Genomic DNA, 20,872 nt, shown 5'->3' on the forward strand with positions numbered 1-20,872 from the left:
TAAAAGTATTTCTTAGAATAGAAAAACTTTTTCATAATAAGTGTCCACGCATGATTAACCTTACCAGGAAGAAAGGGGGTGTTTATTACACTAGTCCCCAAAGTTTTTAATAATGTTTTCTTATTCGCTGTCTTAACGACTTTGGGGACCTTAAATGAATATTCATTAAGTTGAGTGTCCGAACATTTCAACCTAAAATTGTATTTTATAGACAGGGTAATTTTGTGTACCGTCTTTGGGGATGTACATAAAATTATCTGCTATTGTCTTATCCCTTAAAGATTTCTGGATTAACCTTACCCTGTTGGACCTAAGATCATCTATTTGACATACATTTCATTTTTAAATGTTTAATGTTGACTTTTTGATATCCAGAAATGCAGGAATAAGGTATAGTCAATGAGCGAAATAAATCTAAAATCTGGTTAAAAGGTCGTCATTTTTTTAAAATTGTTTCGAAACGACGGCTGAAAATCACGTATAGGTTTCGTGATTTTGTTCTAATTAATTTCGTTGTTGGTATGAGCTGCCAGAATTGATGTAATCCTATTATTTAAACTAATAAATGTATAAGTATAGATGAATAATCTAGATAACTACATGGCCTAAATGGTGGGGTAACCTTTTCGTTTGCTAGCAATTTACTACAGAAAATTGTTAAGCCAACGAATAAGAAAACTATCATAAAACTTTTAGGAATAGCGTAATAAACAGCCCTTGTGTCCTCCCACCCTGAATGCTAATAGTGATACTTTAGAATTTGATGTTCCCATAATGACAGATCCAAAGTTTAGCAGGTTAGATGGATGGATGGACAAATATTCCTCAAGGTTTTTCATACTTTTTCACGCTCGGATAAAATATGTTTGTATAATAACAATGGACATATATTCTAACAAGGATGACAAAATCCATAAATGTGAAGCTCTGAAACTGTAGGATAAACGAAATTTAACACTTGTAGAGTGTCAGAACAGAATATAAATGTATAAACAAATTTGTTTTAAAAATGCTTAAATAAAAGATACTGTTTAAGGACAAACTGGGTCTTAAAATTAGCCAATAGCGTCGAAAATATAAACACAGCCAAGTCCCTACAAATGAACAGAAAGCAATTTTCTAGAAGACGAATAGGGTCTCCACCACTTTGGGGAACTTAGTTATCTTGATTATAGATTTATTTTTAACAATTAAGAAGTTCGTCCTTGTTTGCTGCCAGCCTCTAATTCAGGAGTATATAAATAGCATTTAATTGTTATCCATTGTTCTCTCCCTGTATCTGTGAGTTATATCAGGGAGAGAGGGGACAATGACCTGTTTATTACACTAGTCCCCATAGTAAAGGGTTTCTCATTCGTTAGCTCCACAACTTCTTGGACTTTCATTAGATTTTGATTGGTTGGTTCATTAAGTTGAGTGTTGAACTATTCAACCAATAATTGTAATCTACAGGATGAGTAATTTATGTATTATCATTGGGGAGGTACATCAATTTATCAGCCATTGTCTTATCCATTAAGATCCATGGAGTTATATAAATAATTGTGCTGACTAAGGGGTATTCAATTATTGGCAACAAACATCTACAGAGCTCCAGGGAGGGAGGGGATATTGGGATGAATATTACACTAGTCCACAAATATTGGCAACAAACATCTACAGAGCTCCAGGGAGGGAGGGGATATTGGGATGAATATTGCACTAGTCTCCAAATATTGGCAACAAACATCTACAGAGCTCCAGGGAGGGAGGGGATATTGGGCTGAATATTACACTAGACCCCTAATATTGGCAACAAACATCTACAGAGCTCCAGGGAGGGAGGGGATATTGGGATGAATATTACACTAGTCCCAAATATTGGCAACAAACATCTACAGAGCTCCAGGGAGTGGAGGGGACATTGGGCTGAATATTACACTAGTCCCCAAATATTGGCAACAAACATCTACAGAGCTCCAGGGAGGGAGGGGATATTGGGATGAATATTACACTAGTCCCAATTATTGGCAACAAACATCTACAGAGCTCCAGGGAGTGGAGGGGACATTGGGCTGAATATTACACTAGTCCCCAAATATTGGCAACAAACATCTACAGAGCTCCAGGGAGGGAGGGGACATTGGGCTGAATATTACACTAGTCCCCAAACATTGGCAACAAACATCTACAGAGCAACAGGGAGGGAGGGGACATTGGGCTGAATATTACACTAGTCCCCAAATATTGGCAACAAACATCTACAGAGCAACAGGGAGAAAGGGGACATTGGACTGAATATTACACTAGTCCCCAAATATTGGCAACAAACATCTACAGAGCTCCAGGGAGGGAGGGGACATTGGGCTGAATATTACACTAGTCCCCTAATATTGGCAACAAACATCTACAGAGCTCCAGGGAGGGAGGGGACATTGGGATGAATATTACACTAGTCCCAAAATATTGGCAACAAACATCTACAGAGCTCCAGGGAGGAAGGGGACATTGGGCTGAATATTACACTAGTCCCCAAATATTGGCAACAAACATCTACAGAGCTCCAGGGAGGGAGAGGATATTAGCCTGAATATTACACTAGTCCCAAAATATTGGCAACAAACATCTACAGTGCTCCAGGGAGGGAGGGGACATTGGGCTGAATATTACACTAGTCCCCAAATATTGGCAACAAACATCTACAGTGCTCCAGGGAGGGAGGGGACATTGGGCTGAATATTACACTAGTCCCCAAATATTGGCAACAAACATCTACAGTGCTCCAGGGAGGGAGGGGACATTGGGCTGAATATTACACTAGTCCCCAAATATTGGCAACAAACATCTACAGTGCTCCAGGGAGGGAGGGGACAATGGACTGAATATTACACTAGTCCCCAAACATTGGCAACAAACATCTACAGAGCTCCAGGGAGGGAGGGGACATTGGGCTGAATATTACACTAGTCCCCAAATATTGGCAACAAACATCTACAGAGCTCCAGGGAGGGAGGCGACATTGGGCTGAATATTACACTAGTCCCCAAATTTTTATAACAAACATCTACAGAGCTCCAGGGAGGGAGGCGACATTGGGCTGAATATTACACTAGTCCCCAAATATTTACAACAAACATCTACAGAGCTCCAGGGAGGGAGGGGACATTGGGCTGAATATTACACTAGTCCCCAAATATTGGCAACAAACATCTGCAGAGCTCCAGGGAGGGAGGGGACATTGGGCTGTTTTTTTTACAATAGTCCCCAAAGTTTTATACTAACGTTTTCTTATTAGTTAGCTTTCAAAAAATTTTTTAAATTTTAATTGTTTTGTTAAGTTGAATGCCCAAACGTTTCAACCACTAATTATAATCTACAAAGGGGGTTATTTTGTTCAGCATCGTTGCGGATTGATTGTCCATTGTACTATCCCTTTAAATGCATGTATTTCCCTGTCAAAACTGAAACCATTTTGTTGACATAAAAAAACAATGTTCATGGTTGACTGTAGATTGTATGCAGGGATCTAAAGGGATAAGACAATGGCCAATTGATGTACATCCTCAATGATGATACACAAAATTACCCCTTCTGATCATTAAAACTAGTGAATGAAACGTTTAAACACCAAGATAATGCTAATATAAAACTTAGGGGACTGGTGTAATAAACAGCCCAATGCCCCCCCCCCCCTCCTTGGTAATATAACAATTAGTTGATCCAAGTTACTACGCTACTCTGAAACTAAGTCCCATAATAGAAATAAAATAACTCTTATATAAATCTTCAGACGATCAACATTCCACAAATGTAGACGTGATCTTTTCGTAACAAACAGGCACACAAACAAACAAACATCCCATTAGAAACCTAAAAAAATTAAATTGATGTATATTTTTGTTGAAACACTATCTCAACATTAGTTGAGCATAATAGCTAAATATAATCCATGGAAATTTATTCATTTATGAGTAATAAATCTAAAAAACATCCTGGAAAAGACGACCTTTCCCATTTTCTGTTGCATAAATACAAATCCATTCAATTAGAATCTTTAAGCATACAGTCTGTATATTAGAGTAAAACAATAGAGGGGAACCGAGATGAATAACTGTATGTCCCATTCCCGCGAACCCTGTGCAGACTTTCATTTGGGTCTATGAAAATCAACCAATAGCGTTAGGAATATTAACACAGCCAAGTCACTACAAAAGAGCAGAAAGCAATTTGGTAGCAGACGAAAAAAGTCCCCATCACTGGATCCAGGTAATTGTCTGGGTTTTACATCTATATTTAAAGATTTATTTGTTGGACATACTGCATTTGAAAACAGTAGTACTGAAAATAACAAAAAATGAATTTTAAATATGTGTATTAACAATTTTAATTTACAAATAACATAGAATTACATCATGAAACTGGTTAAATTAATTTGATTTAATAAATGTTTTTAAGAATTAACTTTTATTTTTTTGGAAAAAATGAGGGTTTTTTTAAAATATGTAACTAAAGCTATGGTTGAAATTTGGTTTTGATTAATCAAATATAAAACTATTAACAGTATGGCTTTATAACCGATTGATATCTGTTGGATTTGAACTAGTTCTCAGCCATACTGTATAGTATCGTATTAGACAATTTTTCACTTTAATATTTGCGGAGAGCTGATTATAATACGATGCAATAAATAACTATTAAAGACACTATTTTTAATATGCTATAGTAATTTTATATATAATATTAGAAATAGTAACATATGCATAAATATAGATACAATGTAAAAATGTATAGATTCTCTGTTTAACTCCAATGTCAACAATTTTTATTGCAATCTTCATTAAAGGAAGCCTGCAAGAGATACACCGCTGAAAGACTACCACATTTAGACCCAATAACCCCAAATTTAATGCCTTCAGCTTCAGTATCAAAAAAGTTATAGGCATTTTAAAATGACATATTTCGATGAAAATTTTTAAAATTGTACAGCACTCATGCTAGAAATTTTGATATTAAATTAATTAAAATGGTAGTCTTTCAGAAGTTAGAGAAGTGTATTTTTTGTAGGCTTCCTTTAATTACCATCCTTACTGGTCATTTGAATTTGAATTTCTAAATGTGTACACAGTTTCCTCATCCTATAACAATATTTACTACTAGCTAAACAAGCTTCAAACTTAAAAAAATCAAAATTAAAAAAATTAAAATTTTGAATGTAAAAATTGTTTATACATTAAAAATTTTGAAGTTTGGAAGTTTAAAGCTTTTTAGCTAGTGGTAAATATTGAGATAGGATGAGGAAACACCGAGGAAACTGTGTACACATTCGGAAATTAAAGTTCAAATGACCTCCATATTCTATATCAAAATATAAGCTATCATATTGACAGAGCTTTCCTTTTTACATTGTAGTAAACAAGATATATTAATCAATCAATCAACAAAATATATATATAAATGGATAGATAAATATATTATTCAATAATTCCGCTGTTTCTTCCCTTTCTGCAAATTTTCTGATACACGTGGGGGAATCCTTCCTTGCAGAGAGGCAGCTTATCTCTCACCTAGATAGATAGATAGATAATTATAGACAAATATATAGATATTTAGATAGACAAATGGATAGATAGATAGTTTCTGATACACGTGGGGGAATCCTTCCTTGCAGAGAGGCAGCTTATCTCGCACCTAGATAGATAGATAGATAATTATAGACAAATAGAAATCGTCAGATATAGATATTAAGATAGACAAATGGATAGATAGATATTTTCTGATAGATGCTAGTAAAACCTTCCTTACAGAGAAGCAGCTTATCTCGCACCTAAATAGATAGATAGATAATTATAGACAAATAGAAATCGTCAGATATAGATATTAAGATAGACAAATGGATAGATAGATATTTTCTGATAGATGCTAGTGAAACCTTCCTTACAGAGAGGCAGCTTATCTCGTACCTAGATAGATAGATAGATAATTATAGACAAATATATAGATATTTAGACAGACAAATGGATAGATAGATAGTTTCTGATACACGTGGGGGAATCCTTCTTTGCAGAGAGGCAGCTTATCTCGTACCTAGATAGATAGATAGATAATTAGACAAATATATAGATATTTAGACAGACAAATGGATAGATAGATAGTTTCTGATACACGTGGGGGAATCCTTCCTTGCAGAGAGGCAGCTTATCTCGCACCTAGATAGATAGATAGATAATTAGACAAATATATAGATATTTAGACAGACAAATGGATAGATAGATAGTTTCTGATACACGTGGGGGAATCCTTCTTTGCAGAGAGGCAGCTTATCTCGTACCTAGATAGATAGATAGATAATTAGACAAATATATAGATATTTAGACAGACAAATGGATAGATAGATAGTTTCTGATACACGTGGGGGAATCCTTCCTTGCAGAGAGGCAGCTTATCTCGCACCTAGATAGATAGATAGATAATTAGACAAATATATAGATATTTAGACAGACAAATGGATAGATAGATAGTTTCTGATACACGTGGGGGAATCCTTCTTTGCAGAGAGGCAGCTTATCTTGCACCTAGATAGATAGATAGATAATTATAGACAAATAGAAATCGTCAGATATAGATATTAAGATAGACAAATGGATAGATAGATAGTTTCTGATACACGTTAGGGAAACCTTCCTTACAGAGAAGCAGCTTATCTCTAACCTAGATAGATAGATAGAAAATTAGACAAATATATAGATATTTAGACAGACAAATGGATAGATAGATAGTTTCTGATACACGTGGGGAAATCCTTCTTTGCAGAGAGGCAGCTTATCTCGCACCTAGATAGATAGATAGATAATTAGACAAATATATAGATATTTAGACAGACAAATGGATAGATAGATATTTTCTGATAGATGCTAGTGAAATCTTCCTTACAGAGAGGCAGCTTATCTCGTACCTAGATAGATAGATAGATAGACAGAGAGATATCTTCTGATGTATATAGATAGATAGATAGAGGGAAACCTTCCTTACAGAGAGGCAGCTTATCTCGTAACTAGATAGATAGACAGATAGATATCTTCTGATATAGAATATTCCTCAAGAACATTGGTGAACGCTTAGACACACTGATTTAATTATATTGGATCACAAATTTTGAAAATAGATTGTGTTCTCACGGCCAAACAGCATAGTCTAATCTCAAAAACAGTACAAAAAATTTTAAAAATGATCTACAAGATCCAAGGTAAAATTATCATAACACACAGGAAGTACGTACCGCACGTAAGAATGCTGAAAGACCATTTCTTTAGCTGTTTGCTTTTTTAAAAATCAGTTGGACTTAAAACTCAGAGAGAGAGAGGGAGAAATGGGTTGTTTATTACACTAGTCCCCACAATATTCTTATTTGTTGGCTTAACAACATTTGGGACTTTTGATTAGTTGGATTATTAAGTTGAGTTTCAACCATTAATTTCAATCTGTACATAAATTTATCGTCCATTGTCTTATCCCTTTAGATCCCTCCTTAAAACTTGCTAATAAGTAAAAGTTACCTTTTCATAAAGTTCAGGATTGAACATCTCAGTAAATTCTTCCTTTGTCATATACGACTCCGCATATAAAGCCTAGATTAAAAAGGTATAAATATAGATGGATAACACCAGACAACTGTAGCTTTTGTGCTTTTAAAAATTCATTTAAATAATTTGCTAATGGTTAGTATTAAGGGACATCCTGGGATATTTGGGTTACTTTGGGGCAACGGAAATTTTTGTTTAAATTCCGTTAGGTGAGGGAGTAATGTAGTATGGCCTACAGAGTAGCTATGCTCCTATCTACAGTGTGTTTTTTTTATGAGAACTTTTTTGAAAGCAATTTTACCCCACTTATAGTTATCTGAATTTAATGATTAATGGCTTATTTTCTTCGTTTTTTAATGCAATTAATAGAACACCAAAAAAACATTTCAGTTTTCATTTTAAAAAAACAGTAAAATCTAAAATTCAAAACTTAGGTTTCAACATCTAAAAATGGTTTTAGCGCATTTTTCTTATGCTCAAATATTCAACCTTTTGCAAGAATGGCTACAAAACACTCTAAAGTTTAGATATAGAGCTAAAAATGTATACAGATACTATTAGGAACATGTACTAGAACATATCAAAGTTTAAAGGCCATATCTCAACCAGGGAGGGAGTACTGGCCCCCCAAAGTCGACTACAGAAAATCTAATTTTTTTCCTAGAAGATTTAGGCATAAGAAAAATGCGCTAAAACCATTTTTAGATGTTGACACCTAAGTTTTGAATTTTAGATTTTACTGTACTTTTTAAATGAAAACTGAAATATTTTTTTGGTGTTCTATTAATTGCATTAAAAAACGAAGAAAATAAGCCATTACTCATTAAATTCTGATAACTATAAGTGGGGTAAAATTGCTTTAAAAAAAGTTCTCATAAAAAAAAAACACTGTATTATTAATATAAACAGACAGCTAAATGGAATAATGACCAGAGGGGGAGCTGTCATGATATTGCAAGCTGCGACTTGCAAATAAATATATGCAAAGCTCCAATGGCTAGTTGGTATTATAATCTTGCATTGCTAGGTTCGCCCCCTGTAGCTGTAGGCTCGAGTCCCTCGGTGTGGACGCCACAGTTACTTTAGTAATCCAACCCAGGATAAATATATTATTACAAGTTATATCATTTTGCTAATTTAACTATTTGTGTATTCAATAAAGTTGATCAACTTAAAATAAAGTGAAGTTGTTTGATGGCAAGAATAGCGAGCTTACTCTATATTTAGGTATTATCTGCTATACGTCCATACCACACAACTACCTGGATCCCCCTGTTGGAGACCTTTTTGTCTGCTTTCTGCTCTTTTGTGGCTACCTGGCTGTGTTAATATTCCCGACACTATTGATTTACAAAGACCTAATGGGAACCCCCTCCCACTCTAATGTTTTAGTCCATAGTCCATTTCTCAAACTAGATATATTAACAGATGGACAGATAGATAAATAGATAATATTACCTGATATCCTCCATTATCCATGGTCCATTTCTCAAACGCTTTCAACGTTGCTTCATGACCCTAAATAGTAAGTATTCTTAGATCAAGAGGGGCCAATTTGCTGTTTATTACACTTGTCCCCAAAGTTTTAAAATAACGTTATCTTATTCGTTGGTTTACCAACTTTGGGGAGTAGTAAATTTTGATTAGTTAGTTGATTCATTAAGTTGAGTGTTCAAACGTTTCAACCACTAATTTTAATCTACAGAAGGGGTATTTTTGTTATTGGGGATTTAAATTAATTTATCTGCTATTGTTTTATCCCTTAGATCCATGAATTATTCTGATAGAAATGTAAAAGAGGTGAATCTGGATTGCATGTGGCTAGTTTTTCAGTATGTTTTTTCTTCAAATAGCAATTCTATAATCGTTCTAAAAACTTTGTACTTCAATTTAAAAAAATTTTCTTAGCATTTTTTTAATACTGATTTCTGTTATTTCAAGGTACAATATTATAAGCAAAGCATCTCTAAAGTCCTGAAAATGTATGTATATTCTAAACAATATCCTGTATTTAAGCCGTTTTGAAACAAATTTACTTACATTTTTGTTTATACTTATACATTTATATTCTGCTTACTCAGTTATGACACTCTAAAAGGGTTAATGTTCGTTTGTCATACCGTTTCAAGCTTCGCTTTTATGGATGCTGTCATCCTTGTTAAATCAAATTTCCTTGGCCACTTGAAAGTGGGGATTGGGCAATACAAGTTTATAATTGTTAATGTTCGTTTGTCATACCATTTCAAGCTTCGCTTTTATGGATGCTGTCATCCTTGTTCAATTAAATTTCCTTGGCCCTTGAAAGTGGGGATGGGGCAATACAAGTTTATAATTGTTTCTCGTATTCATTCGAATCCGGTGGTTAGGAACCGGTTCTCATCCATACGAAAAAACTATGTCTAGCATCGTATTATAACCAGCTTTCTACGAATATAAAAATGTACAATTATAATATTAAAACCAGTTTTTTTAGCCGGTGCCTTCGGCACCACGGGGCTAAAAAACTAGTTTTAATCTCATAATTGTACTTTCTATATCCGCGGAAAGCCATTTATAATACGATGCGAGAAATAACTAATAATACCTGATAATCATCCTCCATAGCCACTCCATAAACACCTAGATCCACATACATTATGTTTCCACTGCGGGGCTTCTTTCCAAGTATCTACAAATAAATCAGTTCAGTAACTACTATTTCGAATCGTAAGCTCTTTATAGTGCCTTTAAAAGAATGACGTCATACAATACAAATGACCAATGATAGGCCAACACATAGACTAACTTACCAATAGCATCCACTTTAATTAACCAATGGCAGTATGACTAAATTTTTATAAAAAGGATCATTGAATCTATGTTTTTTATTGTAACTAAAGTAAAAATATATCTTTGTATTGGTTCTGTAAAGGTTTTAGGCTGTTATTAACAGATTTAGGCCAAATAAACTTTCATTGATGAAACAAATTACACTATCTGTAGATTAAAATTGTTGGTTGAAAAGTTTAGACACAATTAGTACCAATAAAAGATTAATAAAAGTACACAAATTTCTTTTAGCAACAATTAATTAATTAAAACTTTGGTTACCATTGTAATTTACAGTCCTATGTTCTCTCCCTTCCTGATTAAAATCTTAATGACATCAAAGGGGGGGGGGGCGAAAGTGACACTTTTTGAAACAAAAACTAAAAGTCAAAGGAACTCAACTAAAAAAAAGAGTTACAGGTCTGACATTTTGCATGGCAGTTGCTCTATAGGGGTAAAATATGGAACTGAAGAAACGGCAACGCAACCGCCGAGAAAAGGCACAGTTCCATATTGTACCCCTATAAAGCAACTGCCATGCAAAATCTCAGACCTGTAACTCTTTTTTTAGTTGAGTTCCTTTGTTGACTTTTTGTTTTGGTTTCAAAAAGTGTCACTTTCGCCCCCCCCCCCCCCCTTCAAATAGGGTGTTCTTTATGAACATATTCTTAATTTCCAAATATCGGTCAGAATTCAATAAGCAAAGGTAATCCTATCGTTATAATCAGTAAGAGTGGGGACATTAGGGTGGGTCGATTTTGGAAATTTTTTTTCTGAGGCCAAAGCGGGGATCTGCACTCAATTTTTATAGATATAATACACCTCTGGATGATTTAAAATTTATCCTAAGTCTTAAAACCGCTGACGACCAGACATTCAATCGTATAGCTATTTGTAAATGGGAGTCAAAAATTTATTGTATCAGAACTATGGCTTCATGGTGCTCCCTGGAAATGCCTTGAGGAGTAGAATCAGGAACTTTTGACCGTTTCAAAAAATCTCGTTCCTAGCCTGAGAAAATCTAAAAAAAACTCTACAAATTGGACAATATTCAATAAACCTTTAAAAATGTGGTTTTTTAGTGATTTCTAAGGCTAGGAACGAGATATTTTGAAACGGACAAAAGTTCCTGATTCAGCTCCTCAAGGCCTTTCCAGGGAGCACCATGAAGCCATAGTTCTGATTCAAAAAAAATTTTGAATGTCGTCTTTGCATACTAATAAGTAATGAATTATATTTTTAAGTGGTCGTGTTCTAAAACTCAATTTTTTCAAATTCTTTTTCGGTCAGAAATGTTTTTAAGGTTAATTTTATCTGTTGCATATCCCCGCTTTGTCTAATTCCGATATGAACCCACCCTAGGGGACATTGGGCTGTTTATTACACTTTTCCCTAAAGTCTAAGGTTTACTTGTTCGTTAGCTGAACAACCTTGGGGACTTTTGATTGGTTGGTTTATTTAGTTGAGTGTCCAAACCAATCTCTGATTTTAATCTTCATACGGAGTAACTTAGTGTATCATAATTGGGAATAGTAAATCAATTCAGATGCCATTGTCTTATCCCTTTAGACCCCTGGTTATAATACTTACAGGTCTATTGTCATAGTGCAGCTTAGTGGGGACCATCCATATGGGCCAGATGTTAGTAAAGTTTGGGGACTAGTGTAATAACCAGCCTATTGTCCCAACCCTCCTTGTGTTATAATACTTACACATGTCTGTCATCATAGTGCAGCTTAGTGGGGACCATCCATATGGGCCAGATGTTAGTAAAGTTTGGGGACTAGTGTAATAATTAGCCCATTGTCCCATCCCTCCTTGTGTTATAATACTTACACATGTCTGTCATCATAGTGCAGCTTGGTTGGGAACCATTCATATCCATATCTCAACTACTATTAATCTACAGAAGGGGTAATTTTGTCAATCATTGGGGATGTACATCAATTTATCGGTTATTGTCTTATCCGTCCTTGTGTTATGATACTTACATGTCTGTCATCATAGTGCAGCTTGGTTGGGAACCATCCATATGGGCCAGATGTTAGTAAAGTTTGGGGACTAGTGTAATAATCAGCCCATTGTCCCAACCTTTCTTGTGTTATAATACTTACACATGTCTGTCATCATAGTGCAGCTTGGTTGGGACCATCCATATAGGCCAGATGTTAGTAAAGTTTGGGGACTAGTGTAATAATCAGCCCATTGTCCCAACCCTCCTTGTGTTATAATACTTACATGTCTGTCATTATAATGTAGCTTGGTTGGGAACCATCCATATCCATATCTCAACTACTATTAATCTACAGAAGGGGTAATTTTGTCAATCATTGGGGATGTACATCAATTTATCGGCCATTGTCCCATCCCTCCTTGTGTTATAATACTTACACATGTCTGTCATCATAGTGCAGCTTAGTTGGGACCATCCATATCGGCCAGATGTTAGTAAAGTTTTGGGACTAGTGTAATAATCAGCCCATTGTCCCAACCCTCCTTGTGTTATAATACTTACACATGTATGTCATCATAGTGCAGCTTAGTTGGGACCATCCATATCGGCCAGATGTTAGTAAAGTTTTGGGACTAGTGTAATAATCAGCCCATTGTCCCAACCCTCCTTGTGTTACAATACTTACACATGTCTGTCATCATAGTGCAGCTTGGTGGGGACCATCCATATAGGCCAGATGTTAGTAAAGTTTGGGGACTAGTGTAATAATCAGCCCATTGTCCCAACCCTCCTTGTGTTATAATACTTACATGTCTGTCATTATAATGTAGCTTGGTTGGGAACCATCCATATCCATATCTCAACTACTATTAATCTACAGAAGGGGTAATTTTGTCAATCATTGGGGATGTACATCAATTTATCGGCCATTGTCCCATCCCTCCTTGTGTTATAATACTTACACATGTCTGTCATCATAGTGCAGCTTAGTTGGGACCATCCATATCGGCCAGATGTTAGTAAAGTTTTGGGACTAGTGTAATAATCAGCCCATTGTCCCAACCCTCCTTGTGTTATAATACTTACACATGTATGTCATCATAGTGCAGCTTAGTTGGGACCATCCATATCGGCCAGATGTTAGTAAAGTTTTGGGACTAGTGTAATAATCAGCCCATTGTCCCAACCCTCCTTGTGTTACAATACTTACACATGTCTGTCATCATAGTGCAGCTTGGTGGGGACCATCCATATAGGCCAGATGTTAGTAAAGTTTGGGGACTAGTGTAATAACCAGCCCATTGTCCCAACCCTCCTTGTGTTATAATACTTACATGTCTGTCATTATAATGTAGCTTGGTTGGGAACCATTCATATCCATATATCAACTACTATCAACCTACAGAAGGGGTAATTTTGTCAATCATTGGGGATGTACATAAATTTATCGGCTATTGTATTATCCCTCCTTGTGTTATAATACTTACATGTCTGTCATCATAGTGCAGCTTGGTGGGAACCATCCATATCGGCCAGATGTTAGTCAGCTTCGCACTCAACTCTATGCCACCCTAAAACGGGTGAAAACATCCATAAGTAGCGAAGCTATTAAAATGTGAATGGACATCCGAAAAAATTAACCATAGAGCAGTGACATATAAAAAATATTAAACACTATAAAAATAAATCACGAAACCCAATAAAATATTTTAATAATCTTTAGAAGGTAAGCGTGAAAATGTCAGCCTTCTATCTTGAACAGGAGTCGGGAATATCGCAAAATTTGAAAATCTAGGAATCGATCTAGCAACCCAAGAAATTTGCAAATCGAATTAAAGCCTAATGGAAATATGCAAAATGTGAACTTATTCAATCTCTAAAAATTTCAACCATCTATCTTATATGAAGTCGAGAAAATCACAAAAACTATAAAATCTAGGAATCAATCAAGCACCCCAATTGATTGACAAATTTTACTTATAGTTATAATTACCTTTAGATTATATAGTGGGATAAGAAAGTCTTGTGTGATGAATCTATCTCCGATATTATTATAACCCATAATAGATTCCTAAATAGAGAAATAGATATTATTATAACCCATAATAGATTCCTAAATAGAGAAATAGATATTATTATAACCCATAATAGATTCCTAAATAGAGAAATAGATATTATTATAACCCATAATAGATTCCTAAATAGAGAAATAGATATTATCATAACCCATAATAGATTCCTAAATAGATAAATAGATATTATTATAACCCATAATAGATTCCTAAATAGAGAAATAGATATTATTATAACCCATAATAGATTCCTAAATAAAGAAATAGATATTATTATAACCCAAAATAGATTCCTAAATAGAGAAATATATATTATCATAACCCATAATAGATTCCTAAATAGAGAAATAGATATTATTATAACCCATAATAGATTCCTAAATAGAGAAATAGATATTATCATAACCCATAATAGATTCCTAAATAGAGAAATAGATATTATTATAACCCATAATAGATTCCTAAATAGAGAAATAGATATTATCATAACCCATAATAGATTCCTAAATAGAGAAATAGATATTATCATAACCCATAATAGATTCCTAAATAGAGAAATAGATATTATTATAACCCATAATAGATTCCTAAATAGAGAAATAGATATTATCATAACCCATAATAGATTCCTAAATAGAGAAATAGATATTATTATAACCCATAATATATTCCTAAATAGAGAATAGATATTATTATAACCCATAATAAATTCCTAAAATAGAGAAATAGATAGATAATCCTTATAATAAAGAAACAGTATGTTTGTCTGTGTGTCTATTAGTACCGAAGGATCTCACTAACCGCTGAACCGATAGGGAATGTGAAAAATATAAAAGTAACCAAAAACCGCCTAAAAAGCAGTCATGAATGTTTCATAGTTAATTATGCTCTATAATGAAGGGAATATTGGCAAGAATTTTCAGCCTTCTGTCATGAATAATAGCAGATAAAACCACAAACAAAGTGAATAACAGAGTAGCTTCGCTACTGAAAATCAATGTCTTACCTTGACCCATTTCAGAATTTGGTAGTTGAATGGGAAAGCCCAACCCAACAAATACCTGTAAAAAAAAATAATTCAAATTACCATTAATCAGGGCTTGGCAGACGCGCATAAGCATCGAATTTAAACCAGCTTGTGTGCAAACAAAGAAATTTCGAAAACTGTGGATTGTCTGTTTAGAAACAGGTTTAGACATTTAGCTGATTTTTAGAGATATAAAATGACGATTTCACTGAGGCTTACACTCGGCTGTACCTTATTTTGGAGGTCGAAATACTGTGTTAAAAACGTTTTGAAATACCAGAAGTAAAGATAAAGAATATATATGAACGCTATTTGTCTTATTTTGAATATTTTAAAATCTTCTGAATTGTTTATAATGTAGTAGCGGCCACAGATGTCAGCCGTTACTGAGTTCGAATGTTACAGCTAGGTAGGAGGATGAGGACAGACTTTATTATAGAGGAGCTTCGCTTCTCTACGCTGATCTACAACCACAATAACTCAAATTATTTCCAATTTCGTGATTTATGCAAATGTTTAGATAATTTGACTAAAGCAATAAAAAGAAAAGAAAACAAGGATGACAACATCCATAAGTAGCGTAGCACAAAAATCATATAATGAACAATCGGATAAAGTGAGTTATAGAGCAGATGTTTATCACGAGACCTATGTCTATTTAAGCATAACCGACAGACAGACGGACAAAATAATGTACATAGATGCACATATGTCTTTGAAATCTTCATTGAAAATTACAGCAGTCTATCTTAAACAGTAGAAGAGAAAATCACAGTTCCCCTATAGCGTTATTATAAAGTAAATTATAGAGTAGATTCGCTAATAAAAATACCTGGCAATAGGGTGGCTAGCCCAAGGGGCCCAGATATAAGTCAACCAAAAACAGGGTTTGTTGTGTCTCTGAAAAATACTAATATTTAGATAGTAATACAGATAAATAAGGGTTACATATTTAACGCGCAGCAGGCTAAAATAACATTCCCCTCCCTCCAACCCCTTTACATCCCGCCCCTTTTACTGGTTGAAAGAACTGGTCAATAAATGACATGAGAGCAACCTAAATTTACGACAATTTTTGCACTGCCAAAATATCCACATACATTCTAAATCCATTTATATAGCTTTCTTTGGCAGTTCATTTCTTCAGCGTTTCTTGTTTTACTAAATGAATTTGTATGTTTGTGCTTAGCTACTTATGGATGTTGACACTTGTTTTATTTCTAATTAAGTATTAGGCTAGTCCCCAAATAACGTTTTTATTCGTCGGCTTAACAACTTTGGAGACTTAAGTGAATTTTAGTTGAGTGTTTAAACGTTTCAACAACTAATCATTATTTTGGATGTACATCAATTTATCGGCCATTGTCTTATCCCTTTAGATCCCTGTTAATTATTGTAATTGTAACCTGATGAAAGTGTAGGGTGGGAACATATTCCACTGTTTCTCCTTTCTCAAGAAAAGTTTGGACATGCTTATAAAACCAGGGCTTATACCATCTAGAAAAGAGAGATTGATAGGTAGATAGATAGATAGAGAGAGAAAGCAATGTTTGCAAATGCTTATAAAACCAGGGCTTATACCATCTAGATAGAGAGATAGATAGGTAGATAGATAGATATATAGATAGAGAGAGAAAGAAAAGTTTGGACATGCTTATAAAACCAGGGCTTATACCATCTAGATAGAGAGATTGATAGGTAGATAGATAGATAGATATATAGATAGAGAGAGAAAGCAATGTTTGGACATGCTTATAAAACCAGGGCTTATACCATCTAGAAAGAGAGATTGATAGGTAGATAGATAGATAGATATATAGATAGAGAGAGAAAGCAATGTTTGGACATGCTTATAAAACCAGGGCTTATACCATCTAGAAAGAGAGATTGATAGGTAGATAGATAGATATATAGATAGAGAGAGAAAGCAATGGTTTGCAAATGCTTATAAAACCAGGGCTTATACCATCTACATGAAAATAAATGTATGGAGTAGATGCACATTGCACATATATATTAAGAATCTTCACTATAAAGTTCAGCTGTCTATCTTTAAGAGAGATAGCGATACAGAGAGAGAGACAGAGAGAGACATAGAGAGAGACAGAGAGAATGATAGAGAGAGAGAGAGAGAGATTTAATTTTTTTATTTTAATGTTTGTGGAAAATTGTCTAATACAATGCTGTACATGACCTTAAATCCTGTTCTCATCCTGCGGATATTAATTGGTTTCGAAGCCACACTGGAAACTTTTTATCAGACACTACCTGCCAAGACTGTTCAGTTTATCCTTTTCAACTTGATGTTCCTCAACAAATTCACCAGTCATGATGACAGCATCATGTACACTATACATTATTCCTTCCACACTGTCATTTCCTGTACCTATATAGATAGATAGATAGATATGATATTCTCCAGTCATGATGACAGCATCATGTACACTATACATAATTCCTTCCACACTTGTCATTTCCTGATCCTAGATAGATATAGATATATTGATAGATAAATAGATAGATAGATAGACAGATAGATAGATAGATAGATAGATATCATATTCTCCAGTCATGATGACAGCATCATGTACACTATACATTATTCCTTCCACACTGTCATTTCCTGATCCTAGATAGATAGATAGATAGATAGATATATTGATAGATAGATAGATAGACAGATAGATAGATAGATATCATATTCTCCAGTCATGATGACAGCATCATGTACACTATACATTATTCCTTCCACACTGTCATTTCCTGATCCTAGATAGATATAGATATATTGATAGATAGATAGATAGATAGATAGATAGATAGATAGATAGACAGATAGATAGATAGATAGATATGTATCATATTCTCCAGTCATGATGACAGCATCATGTACACTATACATTATTCCTTCCACACTGTCATTTCTTGATCCTAGATAGATAGATACAAAATTTCAGCCGTCTATCTTGAATAGGAGTAGAGAAAATCCTTAAATCTTGACAATCTAGGATTCGATCTAGCACCCCAACAAATAAACACCTCTCAATGAAACTTGGAAGAATTTAAATCTATTCACTCCATGAAAATTTCAGCCGTCTATCTTGAATAGGAGCCGAGAAAATCACGTTTCCCCATATAGCGTTAAGGGCGGAATGACGAACAAAGTGTAGCATTATTGAGGATGTACATAGATTTATCGGGCATTGCCTTATCCCTTTAGATCCCTGTAATTACCTTTCATTGTTTCTCTTTCAAAAACTTGCATAGCCTCCTCAATATTATAGGTCGGGCGGTAAGTCATCTTGATGAACGGTTTGTAGGGGATTATCTTCAACTTTACAGCGGTCAGCAGTCCTACAATAGAGTTATTTATAGTTCGGGCGGTACATCATCTTCATAAAGGGGTTTGTAGGGGATTATCTTCAACTTTACAGCGGTCAGCAGTCCTACAATAGAGTTATTTATAGGTGGGTCAGTGCGTCATCTTGATAAATGGTATGTAAGGGATTATCTTCAACTTTACAGCGGTCAGCAGTCCTACAATAGAGTTATTTATAGGTGGGTCAGTGCGTCATCTTGATAAACGGTTTGTAGGGGATTATTTTCAACTTTACAGAGGTCAGCAGTCCTACAATAGAGTTATTTATAGGTGGGTCGGTACGTTATCTTTAACAACAAATTTGTATGTGACCTATTTATCCGATTGGTCTGATTTTTGGTATACTGATTCCTGGGACAACAAAGTACAATATTATAAGCGAAGCAACTCTTTAATCAAATCCTAAAAATGTAAGTATGTCCATAATCATTATCCTGTATCAAGCAGTTTTTCAACAAATTTACTTACAATTTTGCTTTGACTCTTATACATTCACATTTTGATTATTCAGTTCTGACAGTATACAAGTGTTAATGTCCGTTTGTCCTACCGTTTCAGAGCTTCGCTTTTATGGATGTTGTCATCCTTGTTAACAACAATTTTTATGATTTATCTGATTTTTGGAATAATGAATATTACATCAAGGTATAGTGTTATAAGAGAAGCATATTCTGTATGGTCAAATCCTAATCCTATAAGTATGTACGTCCTTAAACAATAACCTGTATTTAGGCAGTTATGCAATAAATTACTTACAATTTTGTTTAGACTTATATATTTATATTCTACTATGTTAATGTTTGTTAGTCTTACCGTTTCAGAGCTCCGCTTTTATGGATGTTGTCATCCTTGTTTTTGAATGAATACAAAAATAAATATTTACCTAATGTTCCATAAGAGAAAGGGGTAGCGAAGAATAAATCACAATTGTTCTTCTCTGTAAATTAATAAACTTTTTATCATGAAGTAAACATCACGCAACCTTATTCTTATTCGTTGGATTAACTACCTTGGAGACTTTTATTGAATTTTAATTGGTTGGTTCATTAAGTAAAGTCTCCAATATTTTCACGACTAATTGTAATCTGTAGAAGGGATAAATTTGTATATCATTGTTGGGGATTACATCAATTTATCGGCCATTGTCTTATCCCTTTAAATCCCTTTAAGTCCAGTCCTTGTTGTCAAATCCTCACTTCAGTCAAAACCTTTTTCCTTTTTCCTTAAGTCTTAACGTCTTAACGTCTTAACGTTCTTATTAATCCTTACAAAAGAACCTTCACTTGAAGAACAATGCTAGTAAACTGATGTGTTTCTAAAAAATGATTTTTATCCTTCTTAAATTGAATCCAGCAAAAACACTTTCTTAATATCAAACTTAAACAAGAATTTAATCTCAAAGCTGCAAAGCCACTCTACAACTAGCATAGCCGATATTGAATACACTTTCAACTTAAGATGCCTATGCACATTGCCACTTAAAACGCCTGACCAAAATCCAAATAAAACCAGTTTTTCTCTAAAAATACTTATAAGATTTTCAGATTTCATATTTATTATTTTTATTTAAATTTTTTACTTAACTTACTAGGTACATATGCGCGCCCACCGCGCATATGTATTCCTTGTTATTGCAATGTTTAAATGTTTAAATGTGGCTAAAAATCCATCAAGCCCTCTAGTTTTTACCCAACGAAAAACTCAAATATGTAAATTTATTCTTATTTAATAAACGCCATCAGGGATGTAGGAATATAGTGACGGGTTCGGAAATAAATTACAGGTATCAAAGAAGTGTGGGATTAAAATCCCACAGGATCTTAAATTACTCAGTTCTTATAATCATTTAATCCGGGAACGTTAGGGCGGTGGGAGTTGCAGTTTATAACGGGAATAAAAACATGGCTAACTTCCATGGCACCGATAACCTAATTGTATTGGTCTTATTTTTGGAAACCCCGTATGGATTCTAGTGGAATGATTGTTAGATGGTATATTCAGCATACCGTAGTATTGTAGTCTTATATATGTCTTATATATGTCAATATATGTAACTAAAACAATTTGCTACAA

The 20,872-nt window shown here is 34.3% G+C and overlaps 1 protein-coding gene across 8 annotated transcripts in view; it reads right to left on the bottom strand.

Annotated features, from left to right (window-relative positions):
* Positions 1–4,253: 4,253 nt before the first annotated feature.
* The window catches only part of LOC145333501 (delta(24)-sterol reductase-like), a 30,061-nt gene continuing 13,442 nt past the window's right edge, over positions 4,254–20,872 (bottom strand). For 2 of the 8 annotated variants that reach the window (XM_080178683.1, XM_080178707.1), the window contains 12 exons: positions 19,683–19,736; positions 18,655–18,774; positions 17,689–17,806; positions 16,827–16,917; positions 16,253–16,320; positions 15,400–15,454; positions 14,315–14,392; positions 13,809–13,892; positions 10,144–10,227; positions 9,018–9,077; positions 7,533–7,604; positions 6,146–6,307 (listed from right to left, as the gene is read on the bottom strand). In XM_080178683.1, the coding sequence (XP_080034809.1) occupies positions 6,206–6,307; positions 7,533–7,604; positions 9,018–9,077; positions 10,144–10,227; positions 13,809–13,892; positions 14,315–14,392; positions 15,400–15,454; positions 16,253–16,320; positions 16,827–16,917; positions 17,689–17,806; positions 18,655–18,774; positions 19,683–19,736 (986 nt within the window). In that variant the 3' untranslated portion in view covers positions 6,146–6,205. The other 6 variants (XM_080178679.1, XM_080178673.1, XM_080178691.1 and 3 more) reach the window with 6 other exon arrangements.

The sequence above is a fragment of the Acartia tonsa genome, chromosome 2, assembly GCF_053477335.1.
Source record: "Acartia tonsa isolate MP-2025a chromosome 2, ASM5347733v1, whole genome shotgun sequence".
Lineage (NCBI taxonomy): Eukaryota > Metazoa > Arthropoda > Copepoda > Calanoida > Acartiidae > Acartia > Acartia tonsa.